Source organism: Thamnophis sirtalis, unplaced genomic scaffold (assembly GCF_051295495.1).
Source record: "Thamnophis sirtalis isolate CommonGarterSnake01/CBP01778 unplaced genomic scaffold, rThaSir2_p1.2 scaffold_3, whole genome shotgun sequence".
Classification (NCBI taxonomy): domain Eukaryota; kingdom Metazoa; phylum Chordata; class Lepidosauria; order Squamata; family Natricidae; genus Thamnophis; species Thamnophis sirtalis.
Window position 1 is genome coordinate 168,063,175 of NW_028261383.1, and position 17,799 is coordinate 168,080,973.

The 17,799-nt window shown below is 42.5% G+C and overlaps 1 protein-coding gene across 14 annotated transcripts in view; it reads left to right on the forward strand.

The window, feature by feature from the left end:
- Positions 1 to 17,799, forward strand: part of HUWE1 (HECT, UBA and WWE domain containing E3 ubiquitin protein ligase 1) — a 109,465-nt gene that overhangs the window by 90,947 nt on the left and 719 nt on the right. For 9 of the 14 annotated variants that reach the window (XM_087710819.1, XM_087710818.1, XM_087710821.1 and 6 more), the window contains 21 exons: positions 10 to 140; positions 239 to 459; positions 1,683 to 1,971; positions 2,071 to 2,173; positions 2,734 to 3,280; positions 6,715 to 7,321; positions 8,880 to 8,995; positions 9,104 to 9,260; positions 10,353 to 10,485; positions 10,572 to 10,774; positions 10,925 to 11,052; positions 13,553 to 13,649; positions 14,107 to 14,262; positions 14,360 to 14,605; positions 14,847 to 14,964; positions 15,404 to 15,544; positions 15,803 to 16,090; positions 16,189 to 16,294; positions 16,409 to 16,526; positions 16,750 to 16,931; positions 17,298 to 17,488. In XM_087710819.1, the coding sequence (XP_087566945.1) occupies positions 10 to 140; positions 239 to 459; positions 1,683 to 1,971; positions 2,071 to 2,173; positions 2,734 to 3,280; positions 6,715 to 7,321; positions 8,880 to 8,995; positions 9,104 to 9,260; positions 10,353 to 10,485; positions 10,572 to 10,774; positions 10,925 to 11,052; positions 13,553 to 13,649; positions 14,107 to 14,262; positions 14,360 to 14,605; positions 14,847 to 14,964; positions 15,404 to 15,544; positions 15,803 to 16,090; positions 16,189 to 16,294; positions 16,409 to 16,526; positions 16,750 to 16,931; positions 17,298 to 17,488 (4,278 nt within the window). The remainder of the gene's footprint in view (positions 1 to 9; positions 141 to 238; positions 460 to 1,682; positions 1,972 to 2,070; positions 2,174 to 2,733; positions 3,281 to 6,714; positions 7,322 to 8,879; positions 8,996 to 9,103; positions 9,261 to 10,352; positions 10,486 to 10,571; positions 10,775 to 10,924; positions 11,053 to 13,552; positions 13,650 to 14,106; positions 14,263 to 14,359; positions 14,606 to 14,846; positions 14,965 to 15,403; positions 15,545 to 15,802; positions 16,091 to 16,188; positions 16,295 to 16,408; positions 16,527 to 16,749; positions 16,932 to 17,297; positions 17,489 to 17,799) is intronic. The other 5 variants (XM_087710822.1, XM_087710820.1, XM_087710829.1 and 2 more) reach the window with 3 other exon arrangements.

Here is a 17,799-nt window from a genome sequence, read left to right on the forward strand (position 1 = left end):
GCTATGCAGCTCTCCACCGGCATCCTCTGAGAGCTCCTCCACCAGAGATTCAGCTGTAGCCATTTCTGGTGCTGATTCTCGCGGCATCTTGGAAGAACCACTGCCTTCCACCAGCAGTGAAGAGGAAGATCCTTTGGCAGGTAAATGTTACAGGAGCAAAAAAGATAATGGTCAGTTTTATAATAGTAAACTTTTCTCTGTAGCACCAACAATTGCACCTAATATCCCTTTTCAACAGGAATAAATCTTCCTGAAGGTGTCGACCCATCTTTTTTGGCTGCCCTGCCTGATGACATTCGACGCGAAGTGCTGCAGAACCAGTTGGGTATCCGGCCTCCTGCCCGTTCAGCTCCTACCACCACGGCCACAACTCCAACACCTCCTGTAGTGGGCAATCCTGGTGTGACAGAAGTCAGTCCTGAGTTCTTGGCTGCTTTGCCCCCAGCTATCCAGGAAGAGGTATTACTATATACTACTTAAGGGTAACACAGAATCGAAGCAATTACTTCACAGAAGTAAGAAACTGAAGCTACCCTTGTGGTCCACCGAATTGCATTGCATAAAATAGGATTGTGTTTCTCTAAATCAGTGGTTCTCAACCTGTGGATCAGGACCCCTTTGGGGGGGTCAAACAACCCTTAGACAGGGGTCGTCTAAGACTATCGGAAAACACATATTTTCGATGGTCTTTAGGAACCGAGACACCAATTTTATGGTTGGGGGTCACCACAACATGAGGAACTGTATTAAAGGGTCGTGGCATTGGGAAGGTTGAGAACCACTGCTCTAAATCATTCTTTAGTCATACTTAGAAATATAGAAAACTGATGGCAGAAAAAGACTTAGTGATCCACTGATTCTGCCCTTTGAGTTTTGTTTTGTTTTTAATTACTTATTTTTAATTTATTTAATTTACTTTATTTTTTAATTTATGTTGGATGATGGACTATCCTAAGCATGTTTAAACTGCTGACTGACCTTGTTGGAAGTTGGTTCCAAGCTTCCACTACTCTTTCTGTGAACTTACTTGCCTAATTCTCTTCTGCCAAATCTCAAAGGAATTCCATACTTATCCAAATTTATGGAGTCTATTTATGAAATAGACACCCATAATTGATCTTGCTCTTTCTATGTAAAGATTTGTTGTTTTTAATCAAAATACTAATGCGTTAATGTCAGAATCAAGCTAAAGTTTCTGCTCCTGAGAAACTCATACAGATATTCCAATTATTGGAATATATAAACAATATATGAATAAAATTATATAAATTATATTAATAAATAAATAAATATTAGTTATTTCATGAATATTTCTTTTATAAGGTCTTTCTTAGTTAGTCTATGATGGCAGAAAAACTGATAGTACCTTTTCGGCAATCAAAGTTTATTTAAAAAGCATTAAGTTTTTGTGATCTGCAAGTCATTTCATCAGCTAAATCAGCTGGTGCACTGGATCAGCTTCCTCATTCCTTCCTTAAGGCTTAATACCATATCAGCCTTTCATTTATTCATACTGGGTAATTTGGTATTTTACTTAGATGATTGGTATTTAGAGGACATATGGTTGAAGAAATGCTTTGCTTGTAGAAACTAACACTGTACTTGGTCGGCATATAAGTTTTCATTGTGATGAGGAAATTGTTGGTTTTCAAACTTTTCAAAATCTTTTTTTTCAATTTCAGGTGTTGGCACAACAGCGGGCAGAACAGCAAAGGCGTGAGCTTGCCCAAAGCACAAGCTCAGACACACCCATGGATCCAGTGACTTTCATTCAAACACTGCCATCAGATCTGCGGCGCAGTGTGCTGGAAGACATGGAGGATAGTGTATTGGCAGTCATGCCTCCTGATATTGCTGCTGAGGCACAGGCTCTGAGGCGAGAACAGGAAGCCCGCCAGCGTCAACTGATGCATGAGCGTCTCTTTGGCCACTCTAGCACTTCTGCCTTGTCTGCTATTTTGCGTAGCCCAGGTAAGGCAAGCCTTTCCTGGTTTGTCATCATATATTGTTTGGTTTATTGGGTCTCAACTCTTGATTCAATTACTTTGCTCCCCTTTTCACTCTTCGCAGCCTTCACAAGTCGATTGAGTGGAAACAGAGGTGTCCAGTATACACGCTTAGCCGTACAAAGAGGAGGTACCTTCCAGATGGGTGGTAGCAGCAGCCACAGCAGGTACTAGATATTGAGTGGGACGGGATTTTTCTGGAGGAGGGATACACCGTGCGATAAACTGGATTTGTTTGGAATCGCAAAACTAAAATTGTAATAATTGCTCCAAACTAGTTATGCTATTAGCATGGAGGTGGGCTTAATTTGAAATCTAAAAATTGGACTGGCCATGATCTTGCCTCCAGAAATAAGAAAATACCTGTACTTAGCCATTCCAAAAAGTCCTGCCTTTTGATCTGCTTCACTGTGTAAGCTGAAAGACAGACTGGATTGGTTTGAAAATAAAGAGCAGAGCTGTAGCTTTAAGAACCAGCAGCCTTGAGGATAAGCATTTGATTCAATATTTGATTTAAACTTTAATGGATTCAAATTCATTCTGATTAACAGATAGAATGAGCATTGACAAGAAAGGAGAACTTTCCAACTCATTGAAGTTATGACCTAAGGAAACCTGCCTCTACTAAATGAGTCTCTCTTTGCTAGAAAGGGTTTCTTTAACGAAGTATCTTGTATTTGTGGAATATGGTATAAACTTCTCTGATATTTCTATTGTTGCTTCTTAGACCTTCAGGCAGCAATGTAGACAGTCTGCTGCGTTTGCGTGGACGCCTTCTACTGGACCATGAGGCCTTGTCCTGTCTGTTGGTCCTGCTTTTTGTAGATGAGCCAAAGCTGAACACAAGCCGGCTTCATCGGGTGTTGCGGAATCTTTGTTATCATGCGCAGACACGAAACTGGGTGATTCGGAGCCTACTTTCCATCCTGCAGCGCAGCAGTGAGAGCGAACTGTGCGTGGAGACGCCCAAGGGGACTGTGGCACCAGATGACAAAGGCAAAAGGGCAGCCAAAGGCTGTGGTGCAGACAGCCGGCCACTTGACCTGCTGCATAAAATGGAATCCAAAAGCTCGGGGCAACTTTCTTGGCTCTCAGTTTCCATGGATGCAGCTCTGGGTTGTAGAACCAACATCTTCCAGATCCAGCGAGCTGGAGGCCGCAAGCACACGGAGAAGCATGCTGCCGCTGGTTCCACGGTTCACATACACCCACAGGCTGCCCCAGTGGTCTGCCGTCATGTACTTGATACTCTCATTCAACTTGCCAAGGTGAAGGCAAGAGATTTTTAATGTACTACTCTTGATACAATAAGGAAAAGCTTTTTTTTTTTTTTTTTCATTTTGAGGAATACTCGGAAGAAGCAGGCCAGTTTGTTTTTGGAGAAAAGATTGAAATATTGCAGTTAAAAAAAACCCAAATTAATTCCATGTGTAAATCAAGTTGACAGGGCTGATTATCACAAGGAGATAGATGTAGAAATTTTTTTAGCAACAAGTTCCTAAATAGAAAATAGTGAGCTATAGAACTATACATATGTACAATAATATATCTTATTTACAAGATTTAAATCCATCTTGTCCATGGGTGTGCTAAAAACCACAAAGAGAACCAGCATAAACACTTTAAAAAAAAACCATATAGAAGCACAACTAATTTTAATGGGGAAGAGTGAAATTGTAATTTTCATTTCAGTATTTCCAAGCTGCTTTTTTAATTCTTAGGCTTGACGAATGAAATACGAGTACATTTACTTCTCCCTTGTACTTGTTATGAAGATATTGACCCAGTCATTGACTGCCAGAATTGTTGTCCTCATTGTGAGTTGATGTGGCCAGAATTCCGTTGCAGTCGGCTGCAGTGCATTAACTTTGTCCCCCAAAGTCCATGTGCCACATTAGAAATACAAAAAATACTGTAGCCTTTTCTGATCCCGCTTCTTTTATGCCAAAGAGTTGTGTGAATTTAAAGGTAAAATATGTGCAATGTGTAGCTTTTTCCCTTCAGTGGTAGAAGTTACCCTGGAGTGGTTTCTCCACCTACCAGCTACAGTTTCAGGATATCAATGCTTAAATCTTTCTAGTAAGAAGGCTTACCCCAGTTCCAGACCTGCCCACTAAAAAACATGTTCCACAGAGTACCATTTTTATGAATCTTCCTTATATTACCAGTTGTATTCAGCATTTATTTAAAATGAATGAAGGTTTGTTGTATATTTGCTTTATGTCTACCCTAAAGGAGCTGCAATTAATCAGTATTCCGGGTTACTACAGGGTAAGAAATACTACCGCTATTCTAGGCAAGAAGCAGGAATGCTTATTAATATTAATGCTAGCGTTCGAAAATTAGTCTTTAGAAGTGGGTAGGCTGAGTTGGTTCTCTACATGCAGTGGCAACTGTTCAGTGCTAGTGCTGTCCATTCCTTTTTATTAGCTACCATTTACTATAAGCTGTAAACATATTGTGTATACATTTTCTAGAGGTATATTTTGTGTTCTGTGCTGCTAGTTACCGTATTTTTCGGAGTATAAGACGCTCCAAAGTATAAGACGCACCTAGCTTTTGGGGAGGAAAACAAGGGGGGAAATCTGCCTCCCAGCAATTTGATTCCTTGCAACAAACAGCAAACAGTACAGACAATATACACTGTTTGTGGTGTATTTCTGTGCATGTGTGCCTGACCCATAGAAATAGCCAAGAATTGGAGAAATGTACATTACGGCAGTATATTAATGCCAGAAAGTTTTTTTAAATGTAGTCATACTAACTCCTGCCAATTATTTAAATAGATCTACTCCAAACATGACTAAATCGGGGTCTAATTAGACAACAGGACACTGTTACATTTCAGACCATACTTGTACAGAAGCTGTTAAAACTGATGTGGCTTTCTGGAAGTATACATTATTCTCCGCTATTTAAAAAAAAAATACAATAGCACTGGGCCTCTTCAGATCAAGCATTTATTTTAAAAACCTTCATTTTGTTAAGTTATCTGGAACAATAATAAAGCAGTCTTTAAAAAATAAGTCTAATAATTTGAACATTCAATAGGCATTTATAGTTATTGACTTAACTTCCTTGCAGCAAACCGCAAACAGCCTGATTAGCAGAAGAAGAAAAAAATCTGCCTCTGCCTCCCAGCAATTTGCCTGTAGAGCAAGTTTCACTTTCAATTTCAGCATGGGCCTCCCGATCATCAGCTGTTTCCAGGCTGCAGGGATTGCCATAGCCTATTGCTGCCTTTGCAAGCCCTGTTTTCCCCGTTTGCTGCAAGGAAGTAAATTGCTGGGAGGCAGAGGCCAAAGGGTGGGTGGCGGCGGGTGGGTGGGGCTACATTTAATGTATAAGACGCACCCAAATTTTCACCATTTTTTAGATGGGGGTAAGGTGCGTCTTTTACTCCGAAAAATACGGTATATACACAGATACTTCTACTACAAACTCAAGATATTTATAACTCATAAATCTTCAGTTGAAATAACACAAAAGTGTGTGAGAGATGTAAAACTTTCTACTTTAAGTGTTTTTTATTTAAAAAAAAGTAAGCAAATCACAGATTTAGAGAGGATCCAAGAGTTGATACAGTCATACTTTGGCACTGGACTGCTTCAAAACGCATCAAATTTTATATTTGACACATTTCGAAGCAGAAATCTTGTCCTGGTGCTCATTTTTTTCCCAGTAGTCAACTCTGCAGGGAAGAACCTGATGATATCGGCTACCTCGTGATTCGCTATTTCTTCTGGCTGAAATAGCAGGTCATGTGGTAAGTCACATGGTTTTCTCTGTACCCGTCAGTTTTAGTATTCAGCCTGTCTTCCAGAACAAATTTCTGGACCAAGTAATGCTACTGAATCATCTAGTGGTTCCCAAACTTGGCAACTTTAAGACTTGTGGACTTCAACTCCCAGAATTCTCCATTCTCCAGGAGAATTCTGGGAGTTGAAGTCCACAAGTCTTAAAGTTGCCAAGTTTGGGAACCACTGATCTAGCCCATGAATTAACCAGATAAACCCCAAGCCCCATATGGATACATTTCAAGGAAGAAGACAGAACATAGTGAGCCAGGTAAACAGTCGTCCCCTGACTACTAATCTGCTAGGTCAGGCTTCTTTCTTTCATCTAGTTGGCTTGACTTTCTTTGGTCTACCCTTCATAATATGTAACCTGCAGTTGCCGCAGGGGCTTATTTAACTCAAGTTCTGGGTCAGCCAGACCAGCCTGCAACTGCATCTCCTCAGATGCCTCTTCCCCGCGGCATTCTCTTCTGTTAAATCCTGCCACGGAGACTAAGGGTTTGCCTGGTGAAGCTCTTCAGGTTCTGAATCTGAAGAATCCAACTGATCTTTAACATCAAGGCAGTTAATCGCTTGTTTATTTTACTATTTATTTATTTATTACATTTATAGAACCTCAAGGTTTATTTTAATTTGTTTGTTTATTAAGAAATTACATTTATAGGACCTCAAGGTAGCTTGATTCATTCCCCCCACTCCCCCAGAACCTAGAGAATCTAGCCCTAGAAGATGGCATATGCATGTGGGGACTTGGGGGAGTTAGTTAAATTGAGAAAGTGCCATTGTTATATTGTGAAATTAGAGAGGAACAACTAGTAAACTTTTAAAATTGAACGTGGGCTCCCAGCATGGATTCAGAGATCCTGGAAAGAGGTTTAATTCCCCTCCTTTCCTTTCCCCTACCTTTCCAGGTGTTTCCCAGTCACTTCACACAGCAGCGGACCAAAGAGACCAACTGTGAAAATGAGCGGGAGCGTGGTAATAAGCAGTCAAGCAGTCCTTGCCCAGGTCAAATGGGCACAAGTGGCATCTCCACGGACTTCTGGGACTTGTTGGTCAAACTGGATAACATGAATGTAAGCCGCAAGGGCAAGAACTCTATCAAATCTGTGCCTGTGAGCGCTGGCTCAGAAGGGGAGAGCTCCCCCTACAGTTTGGAAGCCTCTCCATTGGGCCAGCTGATGAACATGCTGTCGCACCCAGTGATCAGACGGAGCTCCCTGCTGACTGAAAAGCTGCTGCGCCTGCTGTCTCTCATCTCCATTGCTCTTCCTGAGAACAAGAACGCGGCTGAGGGAGCAACCAGTTACGTTGTTCCTAATGCAGCCAGCACCCCAGCTCCTGCCCCTACCCCTGCTCCCACTCCTGCCCCTGCTCCTGCCCCCCTCCCGGTCCCAGTCCCTGTCCCTGCTTCTGCCTTGGCAGCGGCAGCTATAGCTGCAACTGCCGCTTCGATCGCCGCTTCTGGGGCTGCTGCCACAGTAACCACCACATCAACCGTTCCAGCTGCTGTGTCCAGTAAGTCCTCTCATTTTGGGAGGTGTGTGTGTGCGGGGAGAAAGAGAAACCTAATCTAGCTTTGCAGGGATTATAAGCGATACTTATGCCTCATTCCCAGCTACTAGGAATCTTCCCCACTGACCAGAAAAGCAAGAATCATGTGACCGTGATATTTAGAATACCATGGAGCAACACGTACATTGCCTTGTGCTCCAAAATGAAAAGCAGAATATAAATCAAATAGAATAAATGAAACATGCTAACTCAAAGTAAAACAAAAAATGGTCCTTGGTTTTTCTGGGAGGTTAATTGAGGGTATAATTTTACCAAAAGAGGATTGCATTCAAGTACGCAAGTGGAATCACTGCTAATCTTAGGCAAGATTCAAGGTTTCTGGCATCTTTTGAGAGGAGCCTTTTCTCCAGGCTGTTGATAAAGACCGTGGTCAGGATGAACTGAAGTTTCTTAAAAGAAGTTTGATGAATCAGCATAGAGGGAGGATAACCATTATTTTTGCAAGACTGATTTGATCGAAAGTTGAACTGTGAAGAATGCTGTACATTCTAATCCAGTCCCGTTATAGGCACCCACCTTGAAATTAATGTCAGTTAGCAATGAAATGGTCCTGAGCTTCTCATGCCTAATTTACAGTGCATCTGTCTTAACCGCACAGGACAATATTTTAGCTAGCTCTTGCTTGAATTGCTGAGGCCTCAGTTATAACCAAAGTGTTCTGGATGCATCTACTTTTGAGACGCATTCTCTAAATTGATGGACTTTCTATTTCATTGGATTTAGGGGATTGGTGTTTCAGTTAATCCATTATTTCTCCTTCAATAGTCTTATACTCCTTTAACAGAGGTGGCATGTCACGCTATTACTTTGATTAAGATGAGGCTGAAAGATTTTTTATATTAAAACCTGGTCACAAGATTGCTATTTTGGGGGTGGTGGGAGATTATTTTAGCTGATGCTTCACATCCCGTATAGTTTTGTTTATTCAGTCATTCTCTGGTTTCTAAAGCTTTGTTAGACATGGCCATTTGGTTTCAAATATATCAGAATAAGCAACATGAAAGTTAACAATATTTTAAAAGACTAGTAAGCTGAAGTTTTTTAAGATGAAAGCTATAGTAGAAGTACTCTGTTAAATCTTCATTGTGCTCTCACAGAATTACTATGATTATGTCCTATCTTTTTCCTAAAAGCTCAAGGTGAACATGTGGGGGGAAGAGGACTTTTCATGTGATCCAGATAATAATAATTGTGTGAGGCAGGGTGGAGTAATAGTTAATGACTTGTCCAAAGTTCCTGTGAACTTCACAGTTGAACAGAGAGACCTTAATTGGGGCCTTTCCACTCTCCATCTGCTACCTTAACTGTTGTACTTGAATCTATTATCAGTGGGAGAAACATAGATGGTGGAAGGAATCTCTATTTTATTGGTTTCTGTGATGTGTTGAAGGCTCCTAAAATAGAATTGTCAGAAAAACATTCAGGAGAGGCTTGCATATAAAGTATAGAAGGTTTCAATTCATCGGTTGGATTTTGCATGTGGCCTCTCTTATCTTTGCAGCTATCGCAAAACCAAGCAAATCTCCAGCCAAGGTGGGCGAAGGAGGCGGAGGTGGGACTGATAGCAAAATGGCAGCTTCGGGCTTAACGGAGAACCAGCTTCAGCTGTCTGTGGAGGTGAGTGATAATAGAGTGATGGGAGTGACCCCACATGACACATTAAGAGATGGGGGGGAGAGGCCAAAACGTCTAGCTCTACAGCAAAGCTCTCTTCTCCTCTTCCAGGTGTTGACATCTCATTCTTGCTCTGAAGAAGGCCTGGAGGATGCTGCCAATGTTCTCTTGCAACTGTCGCGAGGGGACCCAACCACACGTGACACTGTGCTGAAGCTTCTGCTCAATGGGGCCCGGCAACTGGGTTACACTCTTTGCAAACAAATAGGTAAAGGCCCCCGTTGAAAGCCCTGTAGATTAAATACCCAAGTCTTGTCTTTTCATGCAGAGATGAAGCCAGAAAAAGGGTCTTCTTTAAAAGAAACAACTCAGTGTTCCTGATGTGCAAGTTTAAAGTCACATTTGAGAATACGTTGTAGCCAATATTTGAAGCAGTCTCTCTTGCAGCCAGGATTGTTTCAAAAGCCTTTTCCCTTTGCTGTAAATTGAGATGATCCTCTTAGAACATCCTCTGTACAGGGAACTGCACTCTGCAGGTAGCTTTTGCCTTTTTTAGTGACCGTCTGATTTTACAACTGTTGGGAAAAATAGTTTTGTCACATTTACAAACATTGCAGCGTCTCCACTTCAAACACAGGAAGATTTACTTAACAACCACACCACCTAGCAATGGAGTTGCTGGTCCTAGTTATGGTTGACAAGCAAGAACTACCTACAATATATAGGCTACTATTAGGAAGCGATTTCTCCGGACTGGTGGAAAGAGATCAGTGCTTCAAAAGAAGTGCAATTGCTTGTGGTTTATGGATCTAGATTTCTTTCTGGAGGCCAAATAGATCAATTCCATCTTTGGTGATGCCAAAGCTCACGAAAATGATATACACCTTAGTGGACCTGTTCCCTGGGAATCTTTGGATGTTCTCATTGCATTAGAATCCAGTAGCAGAGTTGATCATAAGTATCTTAGAGGATATTATCTGTAGGAATAAAAAATGGTTTACATCCAGGATCGCCGATATCCTCCTGGCCACTCCCTCTGAAGTGATAAGAGATCATTGTTGAGTTCTAATTTTGCCTTATGCTCAGTTATTTTTGACATGTGAAAGGAACATTTTTAACAGCTGCACCCCAGTTGTGGAATTGTCGTTCACGGGAAGGCTGGTGAATCCTTTTCACTATTAACTTTCTGTTCCCTGACACAAGCGTTCTCTATTCAGCCAGGGTTGTTGTTGTTGTTGTCTTGGTTTTTACGTTGGTATAATTGTGTGCTGATCTTTTAATCCTGTCAGATACAGTTCACAGTCTTGGGTACTTTTTGGGAGGTAAGGGATATTCTCAGCCCCGAATTCTCTCTTTCCAGGTACACTGTTGGCAGAGCTGCGAGAATACAATTTGGAACAGCAGCGCCGAGCGCAGTGTGAGTCTCTGTCACCAGATGGGCTCCCGGAGGAGCAGCCTCAGACCACCAAATTGAAAGGCAAGATGCAGAGTCGGTGAGTCTCTTCTCAGCTGGTCCTTCTCTCCTCCTGTTGAGTGCACTTCGCTGACCTTTGCCCTTTCCAACCCTGTGCCCTCACAGGTTTGACATCGCTGAAAACGTGGTGATTGTGGCCTCGCAGAAACGTCCCCTGGGTGGTCGGGAGCTCCAGCTACCTTCAATGTCTATGCTGACCTCTAAAACCTCCACGCAGAAGTTCTTCTTAAGGGTGCTGCAGGTCATCATTCAATTACGGGATGACACACGCCGGGCCAACAAAAAGGCAAAACAGACAGGCAGGCTAGGTATGTCGGGCAGGGGATCAGTCCAGGCAGATCCTCAGGTTGCATCTGCCATTCAGAGTCCGCAGCCCAAAGCTGCAATTGGGCTGAATCCTAGTATATTGGGGCTAGTTCTTCATTCTTGTTCTCTCTTTTGTGTGTGTGTGTGTGTAGGTACTTCCGGTCTGGGCTCAGTTAGCAGCATCCAGGCCGCTGTTCGGCAGCTGGAGGCTGAGGCTGACGCCATTATACAAATGGTACGTGAGGGTCAGAGGGTCCGGAGGCAGCAGCAAGCAACAACGGTTAGCATGGTGCCTGTGGCGCTTGTAGGCCACTCATTTTGTTTATTTGAAACTCTTTTTTTTTTCTTCATTCTTTTTTTTTTTCTCTCATCGTTTCTCCTTTATGGTTATCTGCTCTGGTCATCAGAGCCTCTTTGTGCAGGAGAGAGCTTCATCACTTGAGCCGAGGTGGCGCAGTGGTTAGGGCGCAGCACTGCAGGCCACTTCAGCTGACTGTTATCTGCAGTTCAGCGGTTCTAATCTCACCGGCTCAAGGTTGACTCAGCCTTCCATCCTTCCGAGGTGGGTGAAATGAGGACCCAGACTGTGGGGGGCGATATGCTGACTCTATAAACCGCTTAGAGAGGGCTGAAAGCCCTATGAAGCGGTATATAAGTCTAACTGCTATTGCTATTGCTATCACGTACCCCACAGAGATCTACTTCTCAGAGAACAACAGGCTAGTTTAGGAGCAGGTTAATTTAGAAGCATTGCTCTTGTGTAGCTGGCTGGATCTCTCTCTCTCTCCCTCCTTCACTCTGTCTTTTTAGAGTTGACTGAGAGTTCTTGCTTCAAAACTATTTCCAGAATGTCTTAACAAATTGTATCCTTAGGGTTTTTCATTCATGTAGAATTGTTTTATACTCTCTTAACCGTCTCAACATGTATTTCGTGTTCTTTTTTTCTAAGTGGGCAGGTCTCTCTAGCCTTTTGGTGGTGGCGTAAGACATTTTTTTCCCTAACTGTAACTTATTTACCTTTTCTTGAGTGTTGAGAGATCTGTAAGTACAGTCGAGAGAGGTGACAATACAAGTAAATGCCAGATCCTCTCCTTCTCAAGTCGCTCCACTATGATAGAGCTTGTTCTTTCTTGCTGTGAATAAATTAATCATAACTCTTGTTATTTCTATACTAGATTGAAACTTGAGAATGTAATCGTATCACTTATTTTGCTTGGCCTGCTCATAGTAGGGAAGGTTGGACTACAACTCGGGTGGGAAACAGCTTTGGCCAGGATTAGAAGAAAATAATGATTTTGAAATTCCAGCAATTTTCTTTAATACCCAAAAGTATTGGCTGAAAATTAGAAATACAACACTTATGGATGAGATCGGTTTGGCACATTTTCCATTTTTGCTTTTTTAATTGTTGAATTTATTAAATCTTAAAAAAAAATTAAAAGTAGGCATTAGGGTAGCCTTTTTGGCAAAGGTGCAGAAAAACAGTAGCCAGGAATCTCTGCTGTGGTTTCATCTGACAGCTCGCAAAATAAAGTGCTTCAGAAGGACTCAAGTTTACTGACACGTTCTAGGATTTAACAGAATAGCGGAACACCCAAAACTGCTAGTTATTAGTTGAATATATATGATCGATAACCATGGTTATGGCTTACCTTTCTCTGCTCTTCAACCTTACTCTCTTTTCCATACTTCAAAGCACTCAGATTCAAGTGCTTGGCTGTGAATGAGCTGACATCTGTGGTAGTGCCAACTCAATTTAGATCCAGCATCTATTTTGTACCACCCACAATAAAGGTTGTGGAGTAAAGCTGAGTTTTTACTTGCAGCAATTGTACATCGCATTCACTGAGTTACAAAATCCAAACTCTGGTTTGTGCATCAACCACTTACTGCTGTCTTTTGCTGCCTTTCAGAGATACAACATTGCATTTACTTCTGAGTTTTAGCAGCTAGAAATAATTTAGTACATACCAGGCATAAGGCACAACCCACATTGGTTGAACACATCTTTTACTTGTGTACATGATAATAGCTGATGATATCAAATATGTGAAATCCTTAGCCCACTCTCTCCAGATGTTTCACTGATAATCGTTTGCGTCATTGAGACCACAATTCTCCAGCTTCACAGGAGGTTCTCCAGCCAGCTACATTATAAATGCTATTGTAGAAAGAGATGAGCCTCACGCATTGGATTTTTCTCAGAATAATAACCAGGTCTACTAATCACGCCAAGGTTGGCATAAGATTATTGCTTATGTCTCTTGTTAGATAAAGAGTAGATAGTAGAGTCAGCAGTATATTGAAGCCAAGCTGCTTTCGTACAGTGTGTAATTTCAATTTAAAAGTTCTCTCCTGCAGGAAAGGCCTCAATGATGGCAACCCCCCCCTTTCCCTCCCCCACTGCTGTTCTGTGCTTTTATAGAATTTCTCATTCAAGTGCATGCAAAACCTTTGCTCCAGGCTATAAATGATCGGCCTTCAGGCATCTCATGCATCTTGCTTTTTTTTCTTCTATCCTCTATTTTTGTAGCAATGCCTTTTTGTTTAATTTTCTTCCTGCAAATTTTAGCTTGTGTGCAGTAGCATGTTTAACCTCCTTTGGTCTTTGTAGTTGGGTGGGTGGGGAAATTGGTAGTGCTACCATGTCCAGTTCAGTGTGATTCCATTTTCTACCCTTTCTTGGGAAAGTGATTGGGCTGATCTCCCAGCACTTACTTCCCCCAGTACTTCTAGAAGACTGCAGCTTCTAGACACTGGTGTCTTTCTCTTCTCTTCAGTCGGAGTCAAACCAAGCAGAGGGATCTGTAAGGAGAGATGAATCCCCAATGGATGTGGATCAGCCATCACCCACCACGCAAGACACCCAGTCAGTTGGTTAGTATCATCAGTTTGGGAGGTTAATCAATAGCTGCCATTAGTATGGGAAAGCAAGTATATCTTAGAATGCCAGCAATGGACAATCTGTGCGAGATCCTTATTTGCACTGCCCTGAATTCTATGAAATCTGCAGCCCACTGCTGAAAAATATGAGAAACGATTACCTTCTGATGTTGGCAGAAAACACTTCCCAGTTTCCATGCTGTTTTGCTACAGTGGCCTCCTCTGACACCATTGCTTTTCCTTAGCCACAGAAAATATAATTATTTTTTTCTGCATTATGGCAAGGTAATAATTTAACTGCCGTTGGCCCCCGACATAGCCCTTGTTTGGTGTTCTCATATTTTTGGACAAACACACTGCATGTCACAAATCTACACGTATCTGAGGTAGGGTGGGGAGATTGCTTTTGAAGGCGTGGTCTCTCTGGGACTCAACTTCCTTGTTTCCACAGTGTTGGAAGGGGCCCAGCAGGGTGAGAAGGAGAAAGAAGAGCGCCCTCCAGATCTTCCTTTGCTCAGTGAGCAGCTTAGTCTGGATGAATTGTGGGACATGTTGGGCGAGTGTCTGAAAGAGCTGGAAGAATCCCATGACCAACACGCTGTGCTTGGTAAGGTTCTGGGGCTGCTTGTACATGTCTCAACTAGTTTAGCCCTCACTTCCTCTTGGGACTTATTTTTTCCTTCTTCTTCTTCTTTCGCTTGCAGTGCTACAGCCTGCAGTGGAGGCCTTCTTTTTGGTGCACGCGACAGAGCGAGAAAGCAAGCCACCAGTACGGGACACTCGGGAAAGTCAGCTGGCTCACATCAAGGATGAACCCCCGCCACTTTCACCTGCCCCACTGACACCAGCAACACCTTCTTCCCTTGACCCCTTTTTCTCCCGTGAGCCTTCATCCATGCATATCTCCTCCAGCCTTCCCCCGGATACCCAGAAATTCCTCCGTTTTGCAGGTAAGCTCAAGCTGAGGCACACCAGACTTACGTCAAAAGAACTGGAAGGAACTCTTTTATTAGAGTACCGGAAATATTGCCATAAGAGAATTCACAAGGGATGGGACGTAAATGATAAATCATGACTGGCACCATATGGTTAATTGGGCTCAACTTTGGGGCAGAAGATATTCTGGTAGCTGAAAAATCAGTTTCTGGTTGGGAAGACTGTGGATTTATCATTACCTCTCTCAACTTGCAGAGACACATCGGACTGTGCTGAACCAGATCCTGCGCCAGTCCACTACCCACCTGGCTGATGGTCCCTTTGCAGTCCTTGTTGATTACATACGTGTGCTGGACTTTGATGTCAAACGGAAGTAGGTTTCAGAGTGGGATAACACTTGGGGTTCCTTCTTTAAAAATAAGGTAGCAGGAGGGAGTGGAAGTATGGCTTCCTCTTTGAGCACTAGGGCAGATTGTTCCACATTGGAACACATTAATTTCCTATTGCATTTGAATATTCTTGATGTTTTTAATTACCCTAGTCGTTGGGACGAGTGCAAAACAAAATCGAACAATAGTAACTTGTTAGACTTTGATTTTGTTTGATTTTGATTTTGTTGTCGAACAAATATACGACAGTTTCTTCTGCTTCCCAGGTGTGATAAGCAAAAATGTTTTGACCCTCTGGCAGACTACTGGATTTTTTCTGTGCCTAAGAAAACTATGCTTAAGTTAGTTTCCGTTTTCTGTGGTCACTGTCGTGAAGACCACACAGTGGCACAGTAATGCTGCATCCTCAATCTTCCTTTGCAGGTATTTCCGGCAAGAATTGGAAAGGTTGGATGAAGGGCTGAGGAAAGAAGATATGGCTGTGCACGTGCGTCGAGATCACGTCTTTGAAGATTCTTATCGGGAATTGCATCGCAAATCACCTGAAGAAATGAAAAACAGGCTGTAAGCAATATATTCTTGTCCAGTTGCTGAAATTTTGCTACAGCCTGTGGTGAAATTGGTGTCATGGCATATGAATTATCATTAGTAGTTGTTCTTTTGGGTTTTTTGAATCCTGATATCCAGAAAAAAGTCATATAAAATATATGTGTAGTTTAGGTTTTTCCTTAAACTGAAGACATAAGATTGAATTTGGCAGTTTTAACATCTTGCTGCCTTTGACCGTGCTATTATGTATGTATATTATCTTCCTTCTGCTAGGTACATAGTATTTGAAGGAGAAGAAGGCCAGGATGCTGGAGGCTTGCTACGTGAGTGGTACATGATAATCTCACGGGAGATGTTTAACCCCATGTATGCGCTTTTCCGCACATCGCCTGGTGATCGGGTTACCTACACCATCAATCCTTCTTCCCACTGTAACCCCAACCACCTGAGTTACTTCAAGTTTGTCGGGCGCATTGTGGCAAAGGCAGTATATGACAATCGGTTACTAGAATGCTACTTCACCCGTTCCTTCTACAAGCATATCCTGGGCAAATCAGTCAGGTAAGTAATGCATTTGCTTTAAGGCTGTTAAATGAATGGATGCATCTCCTGAGCTTTCTTGTCTGGGAGCCACTTCTAATCCAGCCAGTTGCCTGCAGGTACACAGATATGGAGAGCGAGGATTACCATTTCTACCAGGGACTGGTGTATCTCTTGGAGAATGATGTCTCCACGCTGGGCTATGATCTCACCTTCAGCACTGAGGTAACCCCATGTTAAAGTGGTAACCTTGTCCTATTCTCTGGTTCAAACTTTTTAGCACTCTTTTGATGCCCTTTCCTCTCCCCTCCCCCCCCCCCGTTTCGCCCTGCTAAATAGGTTCAAGAATTTGGTGTATGTGAGGTACGTGACCTCAAGCCCAACGGAGCCAACATTCTTGTGACTGAGGAAAACAAGAAGGAATACGTGCACTTGGTGTGTCAGATGAGAATGACAGGTACGTCGGGACACAATTGGTCTGGGACGGGGCAGGGTCCAACCCATGTATCAGTTCTTGGGGTTTTTGAAACTTCTGTGCCCAACTAACTGAAGGACAGATGGTAAAATTGCACACAGAGGCAATATCAAAAATAATTCATTTATAGATTTGGTTCTAAGGAGAATTAGGGATTAATTAAAGAAGAATTTTTCCAACAAAGCATCCTGTTTTCTTCCGGCAGGGGCAATCCGCAAGCAGCTGGCTGCCTTTCTGGAGGGCTTCTATGAGATCATCCCCAAGCGCCTCATCTCCATCTTCACTGAACAGGAGCTGGAGCTTCTAATTTCGGGGCTACCTACCATTGATATTGATGACCTGAAATCCAATACAGAGTATCACAAGTATCAGGCAAACTCCATCCAGGTTAGGCTTTCAGTTCCATCACTGGAGGTTTTAAAGAAGGGATTGGACAGTGACTTGTCTGAGATTGTATTCTTTCTTCTGCTTGAGCAGGGGGCTGGACTAGAAGACCTCCAAGGTTCCTTCCATCTAGAGAGGCAATGTTAAAATCTAATGGGGGGGATATTGAAATATTCCAGAATTCATCATATTATTGCTACAAAAACCACATTAAAACGGGTCCCTTTCTGGGACTAAATTGTCCTTAACGTTTATCCTTTTTTGGGTATCCTCCTTTTTTTTTTCCTGAAGGGTCTAAATTTTTCATCATTTTTGAACAAAAACAAAACTCTTGACATTGCACCCCACTCCTTCCTTCGTTCCCCATAGATCCAGTGGTTCTGGCGAGCACTGCGTTCCTTTGATCAGGCTGACAGAGCGAAGTTCCTGCAGTTCGTCACTGGCACGTCCAAGGTGCCCTTGCAGGGCTTTGCTGCCCTAGAGGGCATGAATGGTATCCAGAAATTTCAGATCCACAGAGATGACCGCTCAACGGACAGACTGCCTTCTGCTCACACGTGGTAAGGGGCAGATGGGGAGTGTTGGATAAAACCCATTATTGATATGTGTCTGTTTATCAGAAGAATTCTCCTAGGTCTTTTTTCTTTTAGTGCTTCCCTCTGCAATAACTCCTTCAACTCAAAGGAATAGCACTGTTAATCAAGGCATTAATCAACTTCTGCAAGATCTGGAATTTTTTTTGCTTTTGCGTATTTATACTTATCCCATGACACAGCTACTTAAGCAACTGTATTCCTGCAATACCTGGAGGAGGCTTTAATTATTTTGCAGGGGATTTTTATACCACTTTAAACAATCTCCCACTTAGGTC